The sequence below is a fragment of the Saccopteryx leptura genome, chromosome 3 (genome assembly GCF_036850995.1).
Source record: "Saccopteryx leptura isolate mSacLep1 chromosome 3, mSacLep1_pri_phased_curated, whole genome shotgun sequence".
Taxonomy (NCBI): Eukaryota; Metazoa; Chordata; class Mammalia; order Chiroptera; family Emballonuridae; genus Saccopteryx; species Saccopteryx leptura.
This window is the reverse complement of record NC_089505.1, coordinates 116512748-116537232: the sequence shown is the minus strand read 5'-3', so window position 1 is coordinate 116537232 and position 24485 is coordinate 116512748. Positions and strand designations below refer to the sequence as shown.

At 38.9% G+C, this 24485-nt stretch overlaps 1 protein-coding gene and 1 pseudogene across 3 annotated transcripts in view; both read left to right on the top strand.

Annotated features, from left to right (window-relative positions):
- FOXJ3 (forkhead box J3) overlaps window positions 1-24485 on the top strand; it is a 170203-nt gene that overhangs the window by 117545 nt on the left and 28173 nt on the right. For 2 of the 3 annotated variants that reach the window (XM_066376016.1, XM_066376018.1), the window contains exons 6-7: window positions 6205-6306; window positions 23970-24098. In XM_066376016.1, coding sequence (XP_066232113.1) covers window positions 6205-6306; window positions 23970-24098 — 231 coding nt within the window. The remainder of the gene's footprint in view (window positions 1-6204; window positions 6307-23969; window positions 24099-24485) is intronic. The other variant, XM_066376019.1, reaches the window with a different exon arrangement.
- On the top strand, window positions 14218-15225 carry LOC136397625 (large ribosomal subunit protein uL11 pseudogene; annotated as a pseudogene).

Sequence of the window (24485 nt, the reverse complement as noted above, 5' to 3'; positions counted from 1 at the left end):
AATGTATTCTTGTTTCAGTTAGTGTATTCTTTATTTCATACTGGTTCTTTTTTTTATGTTTTTTTTTAATCTTCATTTTTATGTTTCCTATCTCTTTGTCGAAGTTCTCACTAAGTTCATCTACTCTTACCTTAAGTGCATTGAGCATTCTTTTCCCAGTGTTTTGAACTCTGCATCTGGTAGATTGCTTGTCTCTGTTTTATTTAGTTCTTTTTCTGGAGTTTTGTTGTGTTATTTCCTTTGAGACATGGTTCTTTGTCTCCTCATTTTGGCAGCCTCCCTGTGTTTGTTTCTATGTATTAGGTACAGCTGCTATGTCTCCCAGACTGGGTAGTGTGGCCTTTTGTGGTAGGTGTTCCGTAGGGTCTCAGTAGCAGTTTCCCTGGTTATCTGAGCTGGGCGCTCCATATGTACCTTTTGTCTGGGCCAGTGGTCCCCAATCCCCGGGCCGCAGACCGATACTGGTCCGTGGGCCATTTGGTACTGGTCTGCAGAGAAAGAATAAATAACTTAAACTCTTTCCGTATTATTTATATTTAAGTCTGAATGATGTTTTATTTTTTAAAAATGACCAGATTCCCTCTGTTACATCCGTCTAAGACTCACTCTTGACGCTTGTCTCGATCACGTGATACATTTATCCATTCCACTCTAAAGACCAGTCCATGAAAATATTTTCTGACATTAAACTGGTCCGTGGCCCAAAAAAGGTTGGGGACCACTGGTTTAGGCTGTGTTCTCTCTCTTGTTATAGTGAGTCTTGCTGTTGGCACATCAATAGGAGGAATTTTCCCCCAGGTCCATCTGTTGCAAGGAGCTGCGGAGAGGCTGAGACCACAGAGCAGGACTTCCGTCAGCAGGGCTGTGATGCCTGATGATCTGCCCCTTGAGGGGTCACTGGTGGAGGTGGTTGGGTGGTGCTCCAGCAAGGCCTGGAGCTGCCCACCAGGTAGGTGTATTAGATCAGGGACCTCCTGGGCAATCCAGATCAGATCTGCTGCCTCCAGTGCCCTATCTGGGGCTACCCAGCATGAGCTACAGAGAGATCTGCAGATGGCTGCCACATGTGCCCTGGAGAGGCGTGTTGCAAACTGAGGCTGGCTGCCACTAGTGCCAGGCTTAGGGCCACGTATGGGGCTCACTGAGGACACATGCTGCTTATTTGGGTTTTGAGAAATTTTAGGAAAATCTATATAGCATGAGTCAAGACAGGCAACTTATATGGATAAGCCACTGGAAAGAGCTTGGGTGGGGGGGTTGTCTGCAAGCTGGAGTCTCAGAATCACTGTGGTAGGGCAAACAGTGTTAGCCAGGTTGATGGAGACTCAGATACGGTGCCCACCTACCGACTCTGTGGCAGGAGGGCACTCAGCAAAGGAACTGTGGCCTCTGTCAGCACTTTTGTTGGGGAGGAGGCTGCCCCTGCAGTTTCCAGCTTGATGCCAAACAGTTCAGTGCCTCCCTGTGTGTCCATGGATCTTTTGAGCTGCTGCCCAGCTCTGGAACTCAGAACAAGTGAATTTGAATAAGTGTGTATACAGACCCTTTAAGAAGAACATCTGGGACTCCAGCAGACCTTCATCGCACTGAGCCACAATCCCCACTGGTTTTCACAGCCAGAAGTTCTGACTTCACAGCATTGGAACCCTGGGCTAGGGATGCCTGATGTGGAGCTGGAACCCTTGACTCTTGGGGGACTTTCACAACCACATGAGTGTGGGACCATCTTGGTTTGTGTGTTTACTACTATGACCAGTCTTGGCTTGTCTTCTTTTTTATATCCTTAGTGGTAAGACTGCTTATATGTATATATTTTTTAAGTGAGAGGAGGGGATATAGACAGACTCCTGTATGCACTGAGATTCACTGAGCAACCCCCATCTTGAGGTGATACTTGAATATCAACTGAGCTATTCTCAGCTCCTGGGGCTGATGCTTGAACCAGTGGAGCCACTGGCTGTGAGAAGGGAAAAGAGAATGAAGGAGAGGGGGAGAGGAAGAAAAGCAGATGATTGCTTCTCCTGTGTACCCTGATTGGGGAGTGAATCCAGAACACCTATCTACATGCTGTGCCGATGCTCTAGCCACTGAGCCAACTTCCAGGGCCAATGAGACTTCTGTTGAGCTACATTTCAGGTGGTTCTGAATGATGATTAGTCCACAGTTTAATTGTAATTTTGATGTGGTTTTAAGAGGCTGCATATATTGCATTTACCTACTCCACCATCTTGACTGGAAACTTGATATTTTGCATTTTGCTTTTTAATTTGGCCTTATCTCTTCAGTTCTACCAAAGGATATATTGCTTATTTGTTAATTAAAAGCACCCTATCCACAGGAAGCTTCTTAGGGTAGAAAAAAAAAGCAAAATTAGCATGATACTGCCCATGTTTTTTTTTTAAAGACTGACAAGCAGGTAATACTATTCCAAGAGAACTGGAAGGAATTTAGGTTTTAGGCAGTTCTTTGTTAAAGAAATGCTTTGAGAGAGTCAGTGCTCCAGATTAGTGTAGTTTATCACTTTTATAATACTGATAATCACAAAACATACTCTTTTTTGTTCATTCTTTGCCTCCCCCCTTTTTTAGAAAACTTAAACTATATGTCTTATTTTGTGTAGTTATTCATTGCCTATAGGAACCTGTTATGCTAAAGTATTGATTCTCAGTGTGTGAATCCCTTTTAGGGGATCCACAAGGTAAAAACTATGTTCATAGTCCTGGCCAGATAGCTCAGTTGGTTAGAGCATTGTCCCGAAGTGCAGAGGTTGCTGGTTCGATCCCTGGTCAGGGCACATGCAGGAACAGATCAGTGATTCTGTCTCTCACTCCCTTTCCTCTCTCTAAAATAAACATTAAAAATAACAACAACCATGTTAATAAGAATGCTAAGATGCTCCTTGTTCTTTTCAGTCATAAATGTTCTTGAGGTTATGTGACCTAAGATTTTGCTATAGATTGAAAGCAGAGGTAGTTTTGAGAATCTAATGGTTTTCTATTAAGCCAAGCATTACAGCAATAATAAAAAAAAAACCACTGTAGAATAATCCTATTATTTTTTTGTTTTGGAGACTATATTTTTCATACAAAACAATATTTATGTTAACATGGAATGCATTTGTTATTGTTGTTTTAAGTGAATTAATGCATTTTGTCTCTATTTTAGTTTCTAAAAGATAAATATCAATAGGTATAACTTATATAAACAAAAGCTCTTTGGGATCTTCTATTATTTTTTAATAGTGTGAAGGGATCTTGAAACCAAAATGTTTGAGAACTGTTGTGTTAAAGGAAGATTTCATTCTATCCTAGGAGACATTTTTTTTTCTTTTTTCTTAGAACAATGAGACATTTCTTTTGAGAAAGGAAAAGATAACTGTCCTGATTTGAGTTCCTCCAGAAGTAGACAAGGATTGAGTGCATTTAGTTTGAGGGGTAATTCTAGGAAAGTATGGCAATTATCAACTCAGTTACCACTGTGAGCACTTGGGGGTCAGTCCCACTGGGATCTCTGGGAGGTAGTTTAGAAGTATAAGGCAACAAGCTGGTGTATTTATTTATCAACTCTTTCCCCCTCATTGAATGAGTGATGCTGCTAGGGATATTAGCTTTTCTATACTTCTGGCTTGCACTGCACAAAGCAAAGCATGCTCCTCAGCCAGAAAATACCCTCAGCCAGAGAGTTGCAGATGTTTGTAAGTACGCAGCCTTCAGAGTAGAGAAATGAATGTGGAGGGAACTTGGTTGTGTCCTGGCAGTGTTTGCTGTATGCCTTGCCTTTTCTGTTGGTAGAGTATGTATGTGGGTAGCCTTGTTTTTTAATTTTTTTTCACAGCCTTCTGCATTTTCATAGTTATGACTTATTTCTTAAATTGGATCCCACCCCCACCACAAACACAGGAAATTTTTTAAAACAACACCTTTTGTTTCTTCAGGGGCACAGCTATTCTTCTTAAATATTAGACTGAAGGGACATCTTTTGGAGTATTTTGTTTCTTATAATTCAAAGACTCTTTTTGGTCATTGCTTAGTATTTGCCTATGTGCCTCACCCAAGTTTTAAAATACAAGTAGACAAATTTAGTACTGTTAAGGAAGTAGTCAAAAAGGCTGTATGTAACTGTTGCTTATGGATTGTGAGGTCATGTTTATTATGTTTCTGTTGTATGCTTAGCACAGGTAAAGTGCTTTGAAAGAATTGTAAATAGGGTAATGCTCTGCTAGTAATACACAATTTCTCAACAGTGGTGAGTGTGAAGTAAAGCTGGTGGTAGGAAAAGGAAATTCTAAAAAAAAACCCCTATAAATTGTATTATATTTTACCAACATTTAGTGATCTTAAGGGGAAATTGTCTAGTCTTTTACCCCAAAGTATGAGAAGCTATATGGCTTTTGTAGATACCCTTTTTCATATTGAGGACATTCTCTAGTAAATCTATACTGCTCACAAAAATTAGGGGATATTTCAAAAATGAATATGAAGCTATAAAATATCCCCTAATATTTGTGAGCAGTATAGTTTGAGATATATCTGAAAAACCAATAAATAAATTAGAATACTAAAAATCTAAAGAATCTAAAAGAAGATAGGAAAGGGTGAAACAAATGATTTAGATCTAAATCTAACAATATCAACAGTTAACATTAATATTAATTGTCTAAACATGTTAACAAAAAGGCAGAGATTGTAGAGATGCTTAAAAAGCCAAGTCTTGGCTAAATCAGCCTACAAGAGTCACAACTTCAAATACACAGGCACAGATGAGTTGAAAGTAATATATGGAAAAAATATGCTGTGAAAACAGTAAGCATATATTAATAAGATAAAACAGACTTTAATATAGTATATCAGAAATTTTAAAAACAATACTAAAAATTTGATAAAGAATACTTAATGAAGGCATAATTTTAAATGCAAGTGGGACTGATAACAGAGTTTTGAAATACATGAAGCAAAGGCTGATAATTAAAAGTCAGTAAAGACCATTGGAATACATTGTCAAATGCCTTGATCTAATTGATATCAGAGAACACTATACCAAACAGCTGTATAATACGTATTCTTTTCTGATACGTAGATATTCACCAAGATATATAGCACATGTTAAGCTATAAAACAAGTCTTATTAAATAGATAAAGGTCGAGTAGTTAGCATGAAATCACACAACGCAGGCTTGCTTCTTTCTGTGAGTAGGATTAATGAGAATTAAATAGTGAAGCAGTAATCTGGACTTCTATGACTGAGTTGAGGTAGAGGAACCTGAGATTTGTAGCTTTCTAAAGTAATCTTGTATTAATTTAGGTATAGCTAAGTTGGCTGGCACCAGATTTGAGGCACAAACTCTGTAGTTCTTCCACTTGTTTTTCTGAAGCCCCTTTCCATTGTCACCCCACTGTCTATGTATATCCAGCACCTAAGGGCTATATTCTGTCTTCCAGAGGCGACCTTGTCTTTTCCTTTTTTCATTTCAGTCAAGATACCTGTTCCCTGCCTTTGTAGATTACCTGATGAAAAATACTTGTGCTGAGGAATTGAGTGATAAATAGATTAATCTTAGAAATTGCTTTTTCTTAGCCAGTACGATCTTTTAAAAATGCATGTTTGATTGGGATCATATGTGGGACAAAATTTTTTTGCAAGAGAGAGAATTGTTCACGTGACTAGAATCATAGCCACAAATTGTTTATATTTGCTCTTAGTTAACTTTCAACATTGAAGTTAAACTCTCTTGAAAGGATACCAAAGCAGTAGAAACTGTCTCTTTAGGAGAGAGAAAGAGAGAGAGAGGGAGGAGTTGTCACAATATCCAAAATTCTAAATTTAGAAAACCATCTATATTTATTCTGACATTCATGCTGGCTTTATAAACAGTTCATATGAAGTTGCGTATTTAGGATATTGTTCAGTTTCAGTAACAAAGGAAGTGAAAACCCGAGAGGCCTAAATCAGAGAGATTTATTTCTCTCATGTAAAAGTCTGAGCTGATAGTGGATCAGATGGACAACCAGCTCTGTTCCACAAGGTTGTTCAGATGTTCATGTTCCTTCTAAGCTTGTCTTCCCAGTGTTTCCCAGTGATTTAAGTTCATTTTCAGAAACAAAGTACAAAACTAGGTGTTAGAGAATTTGATGAAATACCTTCAAATTGTGTTAAAGTTGCTGGATATATGAGCTAATAATTATTTATTTTGTTCTTGTATTTTAGGCCTCAACTCCATATAGCATAGATTCAGATTCTTTGGGAATGGAGTGTATTATTTCGGGAAGTGCCTCTCCAACTCTGGCAATCAACACTGTGACTAATAAAGTAATTACATTTTTTAAAACACTTTTGAAATGTCATTGAGTAATACATACATTTACTTTGCCTTTATAGTAATAATAGAGTTCTAATGGTTGAGTTTAAAGATGATATAGATTTGGCTAGCCCCATAGGTAGCAGCTTGAACCAGTCTTCCAAGGTATACACAAGTTAGGAGAAATGATTTTTCTGGAGAAATTGGAAGGTGCTTATTAGGAAGTTATATAGTAAATCCTTGACACTGTCAGTTCTCATCGATAGAACTTTTCTATCACCATTTTATTGCAGCACTTTGTTCAAAATCATTGATTGCCTCTCTAAATGTATGATTGAAGAAAAGTGTGATTTGGAAATTGTCAAATTCCCAGGGAATCAGCAAAATCAAAATGGACAAACTCATAGAGTTCATTTGAATGGTGGTCATCCTGTTTCAAGATATTCAAGTCTAGTGACATATGCAGATGTAGTATGTGGTAGTTTACTGCATTTTTCTTTTCTTTCTTTTTTTTAAAGCAAGAGTCAAAACTTTGTACTGACTTGCTAGATACCTAGTGGGATGCAAATGTCTATTCTTTATAGAGTAATTTTTAATCTCCTATCTCAAAACCCTGAAAAGCCTCTGGGAATTTCATGAGGCAGTTCAGTCCATTTCATCTGTTTCTTCCTGTACTACACCACAGCACCTTGAAGCTGGATGTTTCTCACACTTCGCTCTTACTTTCTCTCTTTGTTGCTCTCACCTTCTCCTCTCCTCCTTGCTTTTACCCTCTCTTCTCTTGTTCTTTCACTTGTTCTTGCCTCAGCTCTGTCTCTTACTCTTCTACTTTATCATGACACATAAACAAACGTGCACACACACACATATATATGTATATACAATTGCACTAATATAGTATGCATAGGGATTTTTATTTGTAGAAAGACAGTGAATAAACAGAAGACTGACTATAAATCATAGTGACTAATCAAATTTCCAATTTAGAAAGGAAACTGGCAGCTGAGGTATAAAGTACTGATTTCTTTCTAAATATCAATTTGTGGAATGATTTCATCAGAATCACTTAGGGGAGGTGTGAGGTGTGTGTGTGGGAGGGAGGTGTGGTGGTAATTCCCAGATTCCACTATAAGCCTATCAAATAAGTTACTTTATCCTTATGGATAAGACCCAGGAATTATCTTTTATGTATGTATGTATTTATGTATGTATTGAGAGAGAGAGAGACAGAAAGGAAGGGAGAGAGATGAGAAGCATCAACTCATAGTTGTGACACTTTAGTTGTTCATTGATTGCTTCTCATATGTGCCCTGATTGGGGGGGGCTCCTGCCAAGCTAGTGACCCCTTGCTCAAGCCATTGACCTTGTGCTTAAGCCAGGGACCATGGGGTCATGCTGATGATCCCAGGCTCAAGCTGGCGACCTCAGGGTTTTGAACCTGGGTCCTCAGCATCCCAGGTTGACGCTCTATTCACTGAGCCACCATTAGTCAGGCAGGAATTCGTACTTTTAAAAATCATTGTTAATGGTGCCCAGCCATACTTGAGAATTTCTGGTGAAGCAGATGGGTTGGGAATCAGAAATATCCAATATTAGTTTTTGCAGTAGTCTAAGTAAGAGGCTGGGACCTAAATATAGATAGTTGTGGCTATTAGGAAATAGTAATGCTAGGACTTCATGACTAAATAATTTGGGAGTCAAAGGCACTGGAGTTTTTGGGCTTCTGCTTCTATATATGATGAAATAGCTAGGATCAGCTTAACTCTTCTATCTGTATAAAATGCCACTCCTATCACCAATAAAAAAAGAGAATGAAGGCAGTAGAGAACTAAACCAAGACTTCATCATCTGTGATCCCAATAAAAAGGGAAACACATTGAAATAAGCCATGCAGATTTTCCTTTGGGAAGTTTCCCAATTCTCAGTGCATGGCAGAGAGGCTGAATAGAAAGCAGCTGTCTAGAGTAGTCACTGAGCTGAAGACGGAAACTGGAGTTCGGGACTACTGAACAGTCAGGGCTTGAGGACTAAGACCCTGAGAAATCTCAAAAGTGAGTTCAACCTTTTGAAAGCAGTATCCACTTAAGGCATTTGCTAACACCTACCCTGCATGTGCTTGGGCTTAAACATAACAAATCAAATAGATTCTTTCACTAGCCAGAATTCAGCAGTATTACAGAGAAGGGAAAGACACAAATTGTAGTTTGTGGATCATTAAGGTATAGGGAGCCATGATAAACAGCCAGGCTTTTAAATTGATGCCTCAGAAGGGTTATATAAATCAAAACAGTCTGGTCTTCAGTTGTTCTTAGGGTGGAACGCTAACATTATTCTACTTGCCAAAAGAAAGTGAAATCTTTTCTGTGAGAAGGTAACATCATCCTGAGCTTTTGCAAGTTTTCCTGAATAAGGTCTCACCTTCAGTCAAAATTTTTAGACATTCCAGGTAATAGACCAAATAGTTAAATACAAAAAGGAGGAAAAGTGTAAACATCCACAAGTGATCATAACTGACTAATATGTTGAAGAAAATAGATGAATTATAGAAAGTTTATTAGAGAATTGTAATTTGTATGGGTGAATTAAGAGGAAACAGTAGAACTTAAAAATAATAAATGAAGAATTCAGTAGATGGGGTTAACAGGTTAGACACATAGATGAGAGGATTAATTAACTGGAAGATAGAGCAATAGAAAACATACAGATTGAAACAAAGAAAAAAATGATGGAATATTCAGAAGAGCTTAAGAGAGAAAAAAGCTTAAGAGAGAAATGGGATGTGGGAAAGTTCCAACAAACTTTGCAGGGAAAGGGAATAGAGAAGAAGCAATATTTTAATTTTTAAAACAGAAAAGAATAATGATACAGATTCAAGAAAGTTTTGAGAAAGCAGGATTAATGAAAAGAAAACCTTCTTAGGCAAATAAAAATTAAACTGTTAATAAAGATAAAGAAAAACTTAAAATCAGAGGGAAAAAACCAGGCAACTTTAAAGAGCAACAATAAATCTTACACCAGAATGAAATTTTTATAGTGTTGAAAGGAAATACCTGCCAATCCAGAAGTCTAGTTAACATTTCTGTGAAAAATGAAGGTTAAAATAAGTAGGTGGGGTTTTTTGTTTGTTTGTTTTTTGACAGAGACAGAGAATCAGAGAGAGGGACAGACGGGAAGAGAGAGAGAAGAGAAGCATCAATTCCTCATTGCTGCTCCTTAGTTCATTGACTGCTTTCTCATATGTGCCTTGACTGGTGTGGGGGGTAACAGTAGAGCGAGTAACCTTGGGCTCAAGCCAGTGACCTTGGTCTTCAAGCCAGCGACCATAGGGTCATGTCTATAATTCCATGCTCAAGCCAGTGTCCCCAAGCCCAAGTTGGTGAGCCTGTGCTCAAGCCATCGACCTCTGGGTTTCAAACCTGGGTTCTCCTTGTCCCAGTTTGAAGCTCTATCCACTGTACCACCACCTGGTCAGGCTAAATAAGTAGATTTTTACAAAAACAGAATCTGAGAGAATACATTACTAGTACACTAGTAGTAAAAGATTAAAGGGAGAGTTAATTTTTCTTACACAAGAAAAATTATCTTGTGCAGGAAAGAATGAAGAACACAGAACGAGTATGTATGCCAATAAATATGTATTGAGTGTTTAAAACAGTAAAAGTGCCGTTATATAACACAATGCTTTTGAGTCTAAAATACTGTAGAAGTTAAAATATATGACAGTACGTGTATAAGGCAGGAAAAAATATATAGTTAATGTGTTTGCATTGCATGGGAAGTGGTAAAAAAAAGACTTTTTTTTTGTATATAAGTTTAGGACATGTTGTAAAATCTAGGGCAGTGTTTTTTTTTCCTTTAATTCTTTTTTTCTTTTTTTCAGAGAGAGGGATAGACAGGGACAGACAGACAGGAATAGAGAGAGATGAGAAGCATCAATCATCAGTTTCTCGTTGCGCGTTGCACCATCTTAGTTGTTCATTGATTGCTTTCTCATATGTGCCTTGACCATGGGCCTTCAGCAGACAGAGTAACCCCTTGCTCAAGCCAACGACTTTGGGTCCAAGCTGGTGAGCTTTGCTCAAACCAGATGAGCCCGTGCTCAAGCTGGTGACCTCGGGTCTCGAACCTGGGTCCTCCACATCCCAGTCCGACGCTCTATCCACTGCGCCACCACCTGGTCAGGCAAGGGCAGTGGTTCTTAATGCTTCGTCATACATCTGAATTACTGTGAGGGCTGTTAAAACCCATATTACTGTTCGTCCCAGTCTCCCCACTCCTTACCTTGAGATGTCTAATTTAGTGGGTCTGTATTGGGTTCTTAAAATTTGTATTTTTAACCAGATTTCAGATACTGGTTATGTTATCGGTCCTACTTTCATACCTTATGAACTACTGCTGTAGTTTACTACAGGAATAATAAAAGAATATATAGCAAGTAAGGAAAAATAATAAATCCTTGGCTAATTCAAAGCAATCAAGAGAGGTTAAAAAAAATAAATGAATTAAGAGGAGGTGAAAATATCAGAAAAACAATATTTAAATCAAATTACATTAGGAAATACATTAAATGCAAATGAACTAAATATTTAACTTAAAAGCCAGTTTTCAGACTGTTTGAAAAAATTAAAATCCAACTATGTGCTGCTTATAAGAAACATATTTAAATTAGAGGTAAACATACCATATTTCCCCATGTATAAGATGCAGCTTAATTTTGGGGCCCGAAATTTTTGTTTGTTTTTTTTTTTTTTCAGTTTTCTGAAGCTGGAAACAGGGAGAGACAGTCAGACAGACTCCCGCATGCGCCCGACCGGGATCCACCCGGCACGCCCACCAGGGGCGACGCTCTGCCCACCAGGGGGCGATGCTCTGCCCATCCTGGGCGTCGCCATGTTGCGACCAGAGCCACTCTAGCGCCTGAGGCAGAGGCCCCAGAGCCATCCCCAGCGCCCGGGCCATTTTTGCTCCAATGGAGCCTCGGCTGCGGAAGGGAAAGAGAGAGACAGAGAGGAAAGCGCGGCGGAGGGGTGGAGAAGCAAATGGGCGCTTCTCCTGTGTGCCCTGGCCGGGAATCGAACCCGGGTCCTCCGCACGCTAGGCCGACGCTCTACCGCTGAGCCAACCAGCCAGGGCGGGGCCCGAAATTTGAAAATAAATGTATTATATAAAGTTATTGAACTCAAGTTTTATTCATCATTAAATTCATACAACTCCTCATCACTGTCAAAACTCCCATCCATTAGCTTGTCCTCATCTGTGTCTGATGACAAATCACTGTCTTCATATATTGCCTCATCCTCAGTTCCAACAATGAGTGCAAAAACAAATGCAAAAAAGCGGGAAATACAATTTAAAAAATCTATAACCACTGTATAAGATGCACCCAGTTTTAGACCCCAATTTTTTCAAAAATTGCATTTTATACATGGGGAAATATGGCATATTATACAAAACATATTTTTATCATGAAAAGGCATCATTTCAATAAGAAATTGTAACAATGCTAAATTTGTATATGCTTAATAACAGCCCCAGAAGCTGACAGAACTAAAAGGAGAAATGTACAAAGCTTTCACCAGTGAGGTAGTTTTTAACCTCTCTCTCTACAGTTGATAGAAGAAGCAGATCAAAATCAAAACACAACGCATCAAACAGATCTCATTAAAGATAAAGAAGATTTGAACCACAAAATTAGAGAATTTGATCTAATTGATACATATAGAATGTTGTACCCGATAGTACAATATACACATTTTAAATGCACATGGAATTTTTACCAAAATTGAGCATGTGATAACTGGTTTATGCTAGACCATCAAGGAAGTCTCAGTAAATTTCAGATGGCCCCCATCAAACAGTGTATATTTCCCAACAAAGTAGAATTAAGGTAGAAATAATAGCAAACACAAAATACACCAAGTTTCCATATTTAGCAATATAGTTATCAATAATCCAAGGGTCCTGGAAGAATTATAATAGAAGTTGGACAATATTTTGAATTGATTAAAAGCAGGAATATGAAATATCAAAGCCTGTTAGATGCAATTAAAGTATTAGTCTTAAATGCATGTATATAATAGACTAAAGAGTGAACATTGACAATTTAAGCATCTAGAAAAAGAACAAAATAAATCTGAAGGAGTGAATAAAAGTAAGAGAAGTCAAGAAAATAGAAAGCACATATTGTAGCAAAAGTCAATAAACAAGAGGTTGGTTCTTTGTAAGGATTAACAAAGTTGATAAGGGACTTCTGTTTCTAGCCAAGGTAGAATAACAACAGTGTCTAGATTTACTCTGCTGTTAGAATCAACTGAAAAAAAAATTACATCAAAAAATGGTTTTTAAGAGATTGGACTTTAAGGACAGTGATCTCTGAGAAATGGTGAAAAAGCAAGGTGAGCCCTGTGATTGTCCTAGTTTACTAACTGGATAAAGTTTCCAGGGCACAGAGGTGTCTCCTTGAATTTAGGAGGCAGAACTGGAAGGTAATGAAATTCAAGGTGGCTAGAGTTTACAGGGCAGCATATCAGAGAGGAGAGAGCTGTAACAATTCCAGAGATACAGAGAAGGTGCCCCTTGCAGCTGGGTACTTTAGTGCATGAGTAAGGAAGCTACCAGAGTCTAGGGCAGAGGTCGGGAGCCAATAGCTCGTGAGCCAGATGTGGCTCTTTTGACAACTGCGTCTGGCTCGCAGACAGATCTTTAATAAAAAAAATAATGTTAAAAATGTAAAACATTCTGCCTGACCTGTGGTGGCGCAGTGGATAAAGCGTTGACCTGGAAATGCTGAGGTCGCCGGTTCGAAACCTGGGCTTGCCTGGTCAAGGCACATATGGGAGTTGATGCTTCCAGCTCCTCCCCCCCTTCTCTCTCTCTCGCTCTCTGTCTCTCCTCCCTCTCTCTCTCTCTCTCTGTCTCTCTCTCTCTCCCTCTCCTCTCTAAAATGAATAAATAAATAAATAAATAAATAAAATTAAAAAAAATGTAAAACATTCTCATGTATTACAATCCATTCATTTCCTACAGCTCATGTTCATAGTTGTGGGTGGCTGGAGCCAATTATAGCTGTCCTCTGGAACAACACCAAATTTTTATTGGATAATGCGTAACGTACACGGGTTGTTGTATGGCTCTCATGGAATTACATTTTAAAATATGTGGCGTTCATGGCTTTCAGCCAAAGAGGTTCCCAACCCCTGGTCTAGGGAAAGAAATACCTAAAGGATTAGTGTGGACAACATTGAGACTCCTATAAGACCAGGCGTGGTTATTGTTCCCATCAGAATGAGATATTTTATAATTCTCAGGCCATTAGGTAAAGCACTCAGGCATTTGCCTCAGTAGTGGAACAAAATTAGCTATAGGCTAAAATGCTGTATTACCTTACCCTATCTACACACCTTAAAAGCAGAACCCAAAAGGATCAAACTTGTTAAGTAATTAGATTTTTAAAATTAAATTTTTTTCAGTTGTCTTTCAGAGACCACATAAAATTCATCCCAAAAGTTTATAGTTTGGTGGTTTTTAGTGTGATTACAAAGTTTTGTGACCATTAATCACCATCTAATTCCAGAATGTTTTCATTACCCTCCAAAAAACCATGTACCTATTAACATTCCCCATTCCATTCAACCTTTGATAATAGTTCATTTCTTCCCTTCCCTTCCCTCCCCCTCCTCCTCCCCTCCCTTTTCCCTCCTTTTCCCTCCTTTTCCCATCTCCCCTCCTCTCTCCTCCCCTCCCCTTTTCATTTCCCCCTTTCCTTTTTTTTAGTGAGAGGAGGGGAGGCAGAGAGAGAGACAGACTCTCACCTATTCTCCAACTGGGGGTCCACCCATCAAGCCCACTAGGGGGCGATGCTCTGCCCATCTGGGGCCATTGCTCTGTTGCTTGGCAACCTTATTTTCTAACTATGGATTTGCCTATTCTGGACATTTCATATAAATGGAATCATATAATATGTGACCTTGTATGTCCAGCTTCTTTCATGAAACACATCTTCAAGCTTGATCCATATTGTGTCAGGTATCAGTACTTCATTCCTATTTTCAAATAATTGAATTGTGTCCCAGAATGAAACTCTAGAACTTTTCTAGGAATGCAAAAATGTTTAGTACTTAACAGTGTAAAATTCACAGTAGTCTGGCATCCAGTAAAATATTACCAGGCAGACTTTTTCTTTCAGCTTTTGGCTTGGACAAAGCTTGGGTGCAACTTTCTCTGGTTGTCCCAAATCCAGGTTTATCTGACACCAGCCAACTCGACCATGCCACTGAAGTTTGACCCCAACGAGATCAAAGTTGTGTCTGAGGTGCACTTGTGGGGAAGTTGGTGCCACATCTGTCCTGGCCCCCAAGATCAGCCCCCTAGGCCTGTCTCCAAAAAAGGTTAAGAATGACATCCCCAAAGCAACTGGTGATTGGTTGGAGGATTACAGTAAAACTGACCATTTAGAACAGACAGGCCTAGATTGAGGTAGTGCCTTCTGCCTCTGCCCTGATCATCAAAGCCCTCAAAGAACCACCATGAGACAGAAAGAAGCAAAAACAAAACCTTAACCACAATGGAATTACCACTTATGAAGATATTGTCAACGTTGCCCGACAGATGTGGCACTAATTTTTAGTTAGAGAACTCTCTAGAACCATTAATGAGATCCTGGGGACTGTCCAGGCTGCGGGTTGCAACATTGGTGGCTGCCACCCTCATGACATAGATGACATCAGCAGTGGTGCAGTGGAATGCACAGCTAGTTAAGAACCACAAAGGAAAATGTTTCACTTTAAACATCATTTGACCACCACCACCAACTACATATTCCTAGGCAGACAAATAAGTAGTAAAAAGCAACCCCTAGTGAGAAGAAAATTAATCAATTCAGTACTCATGCAAAATGGCAGAGATGATAAAATTAGTAGGAAAGTACAATAAAGCAGTTATCATAAGCCAAGATATGGAAATATACTGCTCACAAAATGAGGAAATATTTTATAGCTTCATATTCATTTTGAAATATCCCCTCATTTTTGTGAGCAGTATAATTTGTGTCCATCAGTGGATGAAGGGATAAAAGTGTGTGTATATACAATGGACTATTATTTAGCCATGAGACAGAAGGAAATCCTACCATTTGTGATAACATGGATGGATCTTGATGGCATTATGCTGTGACATAAGTCAAACAGAGGAAGACAGGTATTGTATGATATGTATTGTACTTATATGTGGAATATTAAAAGGTTGAACTCATAGGCCCTGGCCGGTTGGCTCAGTGGTAGAGCGTCGGCCTGGCGTGCAGAAGTCCCAGGTTCGATTCCCGGCCAGGGCACACAGGAGAAGCGCCCATTTGCTTCTCCACCCCTCCCCCTCTCCTTCTTCTCTGTCTCTCTCTTCCCCTCCCGCAGCGAGGCTCCATTGGAGCAAAGATGACCCAGGTGCTGGGGATGGTTCCTTGGCCTCTGCCCCAGGCGCTGGAGTGGCTCTGGTCGCAACAGAGTGACGCCCCGGAGGGGCAGAGCGTTGCCCCCTGGTGGGCAGAGCATTGCCCCCTGGTGGGCAGAGCATTGCCCCCTGGTGGGCGTGCCGGGTGGATCCTGGTTGGGTGCATGCGGGAGTCTGTCTGACTGCCTCTCCCCGTTTCCAGCTTCAGAAAAATACAAAAAAAAAAAAAAAAAAAAAGGTTGAACTCATAGAAACAGAGTAGTGTGATGGTTGCCAGGGGTTAGGCAGTGGGGGAAATAGGCAGATGTTGGTCAGAGGATACAGACTTTCAGTTATCAGATGATTTAGGTTTGGGTATCTAATGTACAGCATGGTGATTGTAGTTAATAGTATTGTATTATATAAATGAAAGTTGCTAGGAGAGTAGATGTTAAACATTCTGACCACAAAAAAAAAAGTAATTTTGTGAGGTGATGGAGATAATAGCTAATGCTATAGTGGTAATCATTTCTCAATATATAAGTATCAAATGAAATACACTTTAAACTTACACAGTGTTATATGTCAATTATATCAATAAGGCTGGGAATAAAAAGTTATTATAACTGTATACCATGCAGAAGCTAATGGATGAGTTGAACGTGTGTAGATACATGGGAGATAATGTAGATGCACGAAAAACTCAAACTCCATAGAAATAAAAATTAAGTCTGAGTTGAAAAATAAACTTGATGGGATTAACAGCTTAGAAATTATAGAATGAAAGATTAGTGAATTTTAAGATACAGCAATTAAAATTATTAAAAATGAAACACATAGCAAAGGCTGTAAAAACAAGTAAATAGAGCATTAGTGAATTGTGGGGATAACTTCAAGCAACCTAATATATTTGTAATTGAAGTTCCTAATGGAAATTTGAATCTACGCAGAGGAATAACTACATGGGTGTATATAAACATAAAAAATTTAAATCTCTTTAAAAGGTTGTTTAAAGCAAAAATAACATACTGTGAGTTTATAATGTGTAGAAGTGAAATACAGGGTGGTGCAAAAATAGGTTTAAAAATAGTAGGTTTGGGCCTGACCTGTGGTGGTGCAGTAGATAAAGCGTCGACCTGGAAATGCTAAGATCCCCGGTTTGAAACCCTGGGCTTGCCTGGTCAAGGCACATATGGGAGTTGATGCTTCCAGCTCCTCCCCCCTTCTCTCTCTCTGTCTCTCTCTCCTCTCTCTCCCTAAAAAAAAAAAAAAAAGAAAAAAGAAAAGAAAAATAGTAGGTTTGGCCCTGGCAGCTTGGCTCAGTAATAAAGCATCAGCCTGGTATGTGGAAGTCCTGGGTTCGATTCCTGGTCAGGGTGCACAGAAGAAGCAACCATCTGATTCTCAACCCCCTCCCCTTCTCCCTTCTCTCCCTCTATCTCTTCCACTCCCACAACCATGGCTTGGTTAGAGCAAGTTGGCCCTGGGCTCTGAAGATGGTTCAATGGCCTGGCCTCGGGTGCTAAAATAGCTCGTTTGCTGAGCAGTGGAGTAATGGCCCCAGATAGGCAGAGCCCCAGTAGGGGACTTGCTGGGTGTATCCCATGTATGGGAGTCATTCTCTCTAATTCCTCACTTCTCACTTAAGAAAAACTAAAAGGGGGTGGGGGTAGGGGAGGGGCACAAAGAAAACCACATAGAAGGTGACGGAAGACAGTTTGACTTTGGGTGATGGGTATGCAACATAATCAAATGTCAAAATAACCTGGAGATGTTTTCTCTGAACATATGTACCCTGATTTATCGATGTCACCCCATTAAAATTAATAATAAAAAAAAACCCCACACACCAAGGATTAAATAAAACATAAACTCTACAGTGAAAACTATAAAAATTACTGAGGCAAAACCAAGGAAGTATATTGCAAAGAAATCAAATACATAGAATTGATATTTAATATGATCCCAACCAAATTTTACAATACTTTTTTGGAGAAAGGTAAGGGAATAGAAAATGACCAGCTGATTGTAAAATATAAATGGGAATCCAATGGCAAACTAGTTGAAGAAAATACTAAAGATAAAAGGATTTGTACTTCCAAATATCAAAAGTAAACCTGCAGTAACTGAAATTGTAGTATTGGCATAAGAATAGACAGACTTATGGACTGGAATTCATGATATTTTTCAATAAATGTTACTGGATTAATGGAAAATCAGATTTTCCATTCACGAAAGTCAATCCCAGGCATAAACATTAATGTTAAAACAAAGTTCTCAATTTTATGAAAAAAAGAATAAAATAAAAAAGAACGAAGTAATCAAGATTTAGAACTGATAGCAACGCAATAATGAACAATTTGTTGTAATCTATATTTATTGCAGAAGGAGAGAAAAGGATGTATACATTGTATGATTTCATTTATACTTAGTTAAAAAATAGGAAAACCAATAGTACTAGAAGTCCATATAATGGTTACCTGTGACAGAAGAATGGAGATGGATAATGACTAGTTGATGAATGATGATTAGGAGGGTACATGAGTGGGCCTTCTGGAGTGCTGGTAATGGCTTGTATTAGTGGTTCTGTGGTCTGGACACTTGGATAAGCAAGACCTTCTTTGGGATTCTTTGAGATCAAAATTTTTTTACAGTAATATTTAAATATGATTTGCATTCTATTTTCACTAATGGAGCAAAAGCAATAATATGTAAATGTTAGCACAAATTAAAGTAGTGCTTTCTGACTACTGGGTAGTCTTCACTGCCACACACTGGATCTAAAAAATTTTTTTGGGGGGGTTTTACATAAGAATATCTTTTTTTTTTTTTTTTTGTATTTTTTTGAAGTGAGAAGTGGGGAGGCAGTTGGACAGACTTCCGCATGTGCCCGACCGGGATCCACCTGGCATGCCCACCAGGGGGCGATGCTCTGCCCATCTGGGGTGTTGCTCCTCTGTGGCCTGACCATTCTAGCGCCTGAGGCAGAGGCCATGGAGCTGTCCTCAGCACACGGGCCAACTTTGCTCAAATGGAGCCTTGGCTTCAGGTTCAGGTGTGGGGGGGGGATAAAGAGGAGGAAGGAGGGGGAAGGGTGGAGAAGCAGATGGGCACTTCTATTATGTGCCATGGCCAGGAATCAAACCTGGGACTTCCACACGCCAGGCCGACGCTCTACCACTGAGCCAACTGGCCAGGGCCAAGAATATCTTTGAAGTAGGAAAAATTATTTTTTAAGTTGTGACCTTTAGCTGTAGATCTTTTTAAATATTCTGTGTGATGAAATGGGCAGTATGTACAGTGTGTCTGTAAAGTCATGGTGCACCAAATAAAAGGAAAACCCTCCCAATTTCTGTTGATGTGGCAGCATGTGCGCATGCGCAGATGATGATGTAAACAGGAAAGCAACAAAAGATGATAGAAATGTGAAATCTGCACGAAATAAAAGTAAAACTCTCCCAGTTTCATATTTATTCAGTGCATTTCGATGTGGGCTCACACACAGATTTTTTAGGGCTCCTTAGGTAGCTATCCCGTATAGCCTCTATAGACTCGTCACTGACTGATGGCCTACCAGAACGGGGTTTCTCCACCAAACTGCCGGTTTCCTTCAACTGCTTATCCTACCGAGTAATGTTATTCCTATGTGGTGGCACTTTGTTATAAACGTGCTGATATTCATGTTGCACTTTGGTCACAGATTTGAATTTAGCGAGCCACAGAACACACTGAACTTTCCTCTGTACCATCCACATCTTGACTGGCATGGCCGTGGGCTGCTCCGCTGTTTACATCATCATCTGCGCATGCGCACATGCTGCCACATCAACAGAAATTGGGAGGGTTTTCCTTTTATTTGGTACAGATTTCACATTTCTATCGTCTTTTGTTGTTTTCCTGTGACTTGTCAAAAGTGCACCATGACTTTATGGACACACTGAATACTTTCACCATGTATTGAAATACAAAGGTTGCTTTAAGGAAGAGCATTTGTGTAATTGAGTTGGATGTTAAACTAGCTGCTTTGTTCACAGATCATTGTTTTTACTTGAAGAACAACTGAAGCTGGTTATTTAGATTTGGGTGTTCGGCAGAATTTTTCTTGAAAGTATACAAAGTGAATCTGTCACTTCAGAAAAAACAGTTGACAATATTTCTTGCCAATGATAAAATGTAGCTTTTTAAGCAAAAAAATAGAAGTTTGAAAACTTATTTACCACAGCGAGTCTGATAGTTACCTAGTCTTTACAGACTTTTTTTTACTCAATTATTAGTAATGTTAATGTGATGTTTTAATGTTGTGTAATTGTAAGGCCAGTATACATAGCCAGCATCACAACTGCCTGGCCCATGCAGGTTTGCATTGGATTCGGACAGACGGTAAAGAAACAATGGAGTCAAAAACTGGTGGGCCATCATCTTTAATCCCAGCTTGCACCCGGCGGGCAAGTAAAAACACACACTGGGCTCCAAAACCCACTCATTTAGTGCTCACAAAGCTACTGACTTATCCGAGTTTCCTAGAATCAAAGGTTTCTAGCTCACCAGACTTATTCACCTCTGTTCCCCATCTCCTTCCTTCTCCCTGCACAAACTGCACAAACTGGCTTCTCACTCAGCACTCCACCATCTTGGCTGCTTCTCCTGGCCTTCTCCACGTGGCCTTTTTCTGCTCTCCTCTCTGCTCTCTCCTCTAATGCTAATCTCAGGAACAGAGAGAGAGCAAACTCCCGGTCTGCCCCCATTTTATAATGCAGAAATCAAAACCTTTGATCCAATATACAAATAGGGAAGTCTCTAATACAAAGTCACTTATCTGAGGCATGATAGGATTGTACCACCCCACATCAAAAAGAGTGGGAAAGGCTTAGTCCTAAAACGCAGCCCCAGGCTACCAGGATCCTGCCTGCCCACAGCCCGCCCCCAACACACATTAATATCACCTGGGCGATGGGCTTCCATGTGGGCACTGCCATCTTTAATAAAGTGAGCATAATCTATTTTATCTGCCCAACAGTAATGAAATATTTCAATACTTGAAAGATCTCCATAACTTAATGACCCATTATTTTCCATATACTGTAATCAATGCATAACATTACAAAGTCAGGTATGGATAAATGATTTAGAGAACAAAGTAGAACAGTGTATTTTAATGTAACAGTATGAAAAATTTATTGATACGGTTTCAGATTCCACATTATAACTAATCTTTAAAAAATTGTCACATCATGTTTTGATATAGTATCAAAAACTTTCTGCAATTATCTGAAAAGTGTGGGTGTATGTATCTATATAGATACAGATACTGGGTTTTCTTTCTATACTTCTAAGGAAACAACTGATGGAATACAGAACCAGATAAGAGAATCTAGCTATTTCCCATTAAACCAGGCATTGAGATTTTTACAATATAGCACTCTTGATTTTCTAATTTTACTTATTTATTGGGAGAAAAAAATATATATATATATTTTTCATTTTTCCGAAGCTGGAAACGGGGAGGCAGTCAGACTCCCGCCTGTGCCCGACCGGGATCCACCCGGCATGCCCACCAGGGGGCGATGTTCTGCCCTTCTGGGGCGTCGCTCTGTTGCATCCAGAGCCATTCTAGCGCCTGAGGCAGAGGCCACAGAGCCATCCCCAGCGCCTGGGCCATCTTTGCTCCAATGGAGTCTCGGCTGTGGGAGGGGAAGAGAGAGACAGAGAGGAAGGAGAAGGGGAGGGGTGGAGAAGCAGATGGGCACTTCTCCTGTGTGCCCTGGCCGGGAATCAAACCCGGGACTCCTGCACGCCAGGCCGACGCTCTACCGCTGAGCCAAACGGCCAGGGCCAGAAAATATTTTTGTTAAGATATAGTTGGGTTTATAATTGTTATTTTAAAATTGATTAATACATTTAACATTTTTTGAGTTTTAATTATTAATATGCCAATTTTTGACATAATCAACATATATAAAAGATACTTGACTTCTCAATTTTTAGAGCTATAAGAGAGTTTTAAGATCATAGCTTAGAACTGCTGGTCTATACTTCGATCTAGATGGTTATATGAATGTACCCATTTTGTAATAAATATACTAGTAATTTGTATACTTCACTTTCTCTCTGGTACATTTTTTTTTTCAAAGAGAGAGAGAGGGATAGACAGGGACAGACAGACAGGAACGGCGAGAGATGAGAAGCATCAATCATTAGTTTTTCATTGCGCGTTGCAACTCCTTAGTTGTTCATTGATTGCTTTCTCATATGTGCTTTGACTGCGGGCCTTCAGCAGATCGAGTAACCCCTTGCTGGAGCCAGCGACCTTGGGTTCAAGCTGGTGGGCTTTTTGCTTAAACCAGATGAGCCTGCTCTCAATCTGGCGACCTCGGGGTCTCAAACCTGGGTCCTCTGCATCCCAGTCCGACGCTCTATACACTGCGCCACCACCTGGTCAGGCTCTCTCTGTTACATTTTAATAAAAATGTTTATCCTCCTTCCAAATAAAATAAACTGTTAGGATTTTCCCAGTGACAATGCAGCGAGTATTTCTGCCCTGAGTGATAGGTAACTGAGCATGGACAGAAGAGAATGAGCAGTCAAGAAAATGACCATAGGATGCTTGTAATTTGTTGGTATTGTTTTATAGCTTTCTGATTATTCCTATGAGGCCATAGGTTGATTTAAAAAAAAATAAAATTTACATTGGAAGTATGTATCAGAAAAAAAATCTTTGCCAGTTTTCTTTATTCTCATTTTTTTAAACTGCAGGAGTACCTACCTCCCCCTTATCCAGGGCCCCCCAATGGATATGTGAAACCCCTGAGATTACCAAACCCTATATGTACTATGTTTTTTCCTATACATACATACTATGATGAATTTAATTTATAAATTAGGCACAGTAAGAGATTAACAACAACAATAATAGAATAGAAATTATAACAATATACTGGAATAAAGTTAGGTGAATGTGGTCTTAAAATAGTTTGCTGTACTGTTTGTATAGTATGTATAGTGTGGATATGTTGGACAAAGGGATGATTCACATCTCAGGTGGGACAGTGTGAATTCATCATGCTTCTCAGAACAGCATGCAATTTAAAATGTATGAATTGTTTATTTCTGGAATTTTTCATTTTATATTTTTGGACTGTGGTTGACCGTGGGTGTCTGAACCTAGGTAAGGGGGGTATTACTTTACTCTCTTCTCTTATTCCTAAACACATAATTATTCCTAGGTGATGTGAGTTTGACTGTGGGACAGTTTTGTTTTGTCTTAAGTATAGAAAGAAGCATATATAAGCCTAGTTTTTAGCATATTCATTCTCTTTGAGCAAATGTTTGTGGGCATTGAGCATACTACATTTTAGCACAGACAGAAGGGTGGTGATAGCTCAGGTGATTATTAAAGTCAGTGAATATTTATTAGTTGTATATTGAGCAGAAAGCACTATGCTGTTTATGATTACTCACTGGTGACTCAAGGAGCCAACAGTCTAGTATTGGGTAAAAATTTGATAAAACCTAGTTTTTTCCACAGAAGTAAGAGCATAGAAAGCAAAGTTGCTTTTAGCATCTGAAAAGAATCTTGAAGGATAGTTAGGCTAGTTTTAGAAATATCTCTGTTGTTTGTTTCTAATTAAAAATGATGCTTATTATAAACAAACTCTAAGCATTGTAAAAATACGTACTATCAGGGATGAATGTCTCCTGAAATATTCTGCCCTTGCTAGTTAACCATTGTTAACAGTGTATGCATAGCCCTTCATGTCTAATGCATATACATATTAACATATTACTGTTATTTTAAAAAATTAGATCACTTTTTGCAAATGCGTTACATAGAAAACTTTTCAGTTTTCAGTGTTTTTAAATTCTATTTTTGTGTACTTTTTTGATGCCTAAGATTTTAATAGAGAACAGTTTTGCTTAAAGCTTGAATAAAAATAAATTTATGCATTGTAAAAATATTTAAAATCTATAATCCCCTCTTACCAAATATTGAACTAATTTTACCTGATACTAAATTGAATTTTTTAATCTCTGGATAGGATATGTCCTGTAGTCTGAGAGTAAATTATTTCATGGTGAACATGGCTTTAGCAGTGAAGGGAAGGGAATTGGGGTAGGTAGGCACCAAAGGAAAGACCACAAAGTATTTGCCTTCTTTCATATCCCAGCTAGTTGTACTTTTGTAGAGTTGCTTAAAATGTACTTTTATAGTAGGAACTACCTACAGTATTCAATGTTGCTTTTCTTTTCAATCTAGGTAACATTGTACAACACTGATCAGGATGGTAGTGATAGTCCACGCAGTAGCCTTAACAACAGTCTCTCAGACCAGAGTTTGGCATCTGTTAATTTGAACAGCGTTGGAAGTGTGCATAGTTACACGCCGGTAAGTTTTGATGAAGTTAATTTGCTTGTTGAGTACTCATTTAATGCTTAAAACTAAACCTAACATAATTGAAATGCAAATAAAAAGTGAAGAGGAGTATTTGTCACTATCAGATCATTAGCTTAGATAAGTAATGATGTTAGATAAGTAGAGCAGATTTCTACCTTGATAGTGTTTTAATTGGGTACTTATATTTTACCATGTTAGGTACAAATATATGGTTGTACTATGTTATATATTTTGGTTTACTTTATTTCATGTGCTTTGTGTCCAAGTGATATGCAATTGGAATAGGAAAGAGATACCTCAGTTTAAAAAAGCTATATGTGATGACATTTTATAGCCATCAGTAAAGGAGACTAGAGGATGCATGTGTATATCCTTTTA